The sequence below is a fragment of the Eimeria mitis genome, genomic scaffold (assembly GCF_000499745.2).
Source record: "Eimeria mitis Houghton genomic scaffold, Emh_scaff3988, whole genome shotgun sequence".
Lineage (NCBI taxonomy): Eukaryota > Apicomplexa > Conoidasida > Eucoccidiorida > Eimeriidae > Eimeria > Eimeria mitis.
This window is the reverse complement of record NW_013572322.1, coordinates 4,176-4,450: the sequence shown is the minus strand read 5'-3', so window position 1 is coordinate 4,450 and position 275 is coordinate 4,176. Positions and strand designations below refer to the sequence as shown.

The 275-nt window shown below is 58.9% G+C and overlaps 1 protein-coding gene across 1 annotated transcript in view; it reads left to right on the top strand.

The window, feature by feature from the left end:
• Window positions 1-275, top strand: part of EMH_0071420 (uncharacterized protein) — a gene marked incomplete at both ends in the record, with an annotated part of 3,902 nt that overhangs the window by 349 nt on the left and 3,278 nt on the right. Inside the window, one exon of the mRNA XM_013499094.1 lies at window positions 42-275. Coding sequence (XP_013354548.1) covers window positions 42-275 — 234 coding nt within the window. The remainder of the gene's footprint in view (window positions 1-41) is intronic.

Genomic DNA, 275 nt, shown 5'->3' with positions numbered 1-275 from the left:
GGTATTTGTTTGATTTGTAGTGAAAATACTCTAGCAGCAAGCGCGCCAGGTCCAGCAGCAGCAGCAGCAGACGCAGCAGCAGCAGCAAGACAGAGGCAGATCGTCGCAGCCCCGGACGCAGCAGCAGCAGCAGCAGCACCAGCACCAGCTGCAGCAGCAGAAACAGCAGCAGCACCAGCGGGATTGTAGCCACAGCAGCAGATGCTGCAGGACAAACTACAGCAGCGGGAATAGCAGCCACAGAGAAAGCGGACGCAGCAGCAACAGCCGCAGCA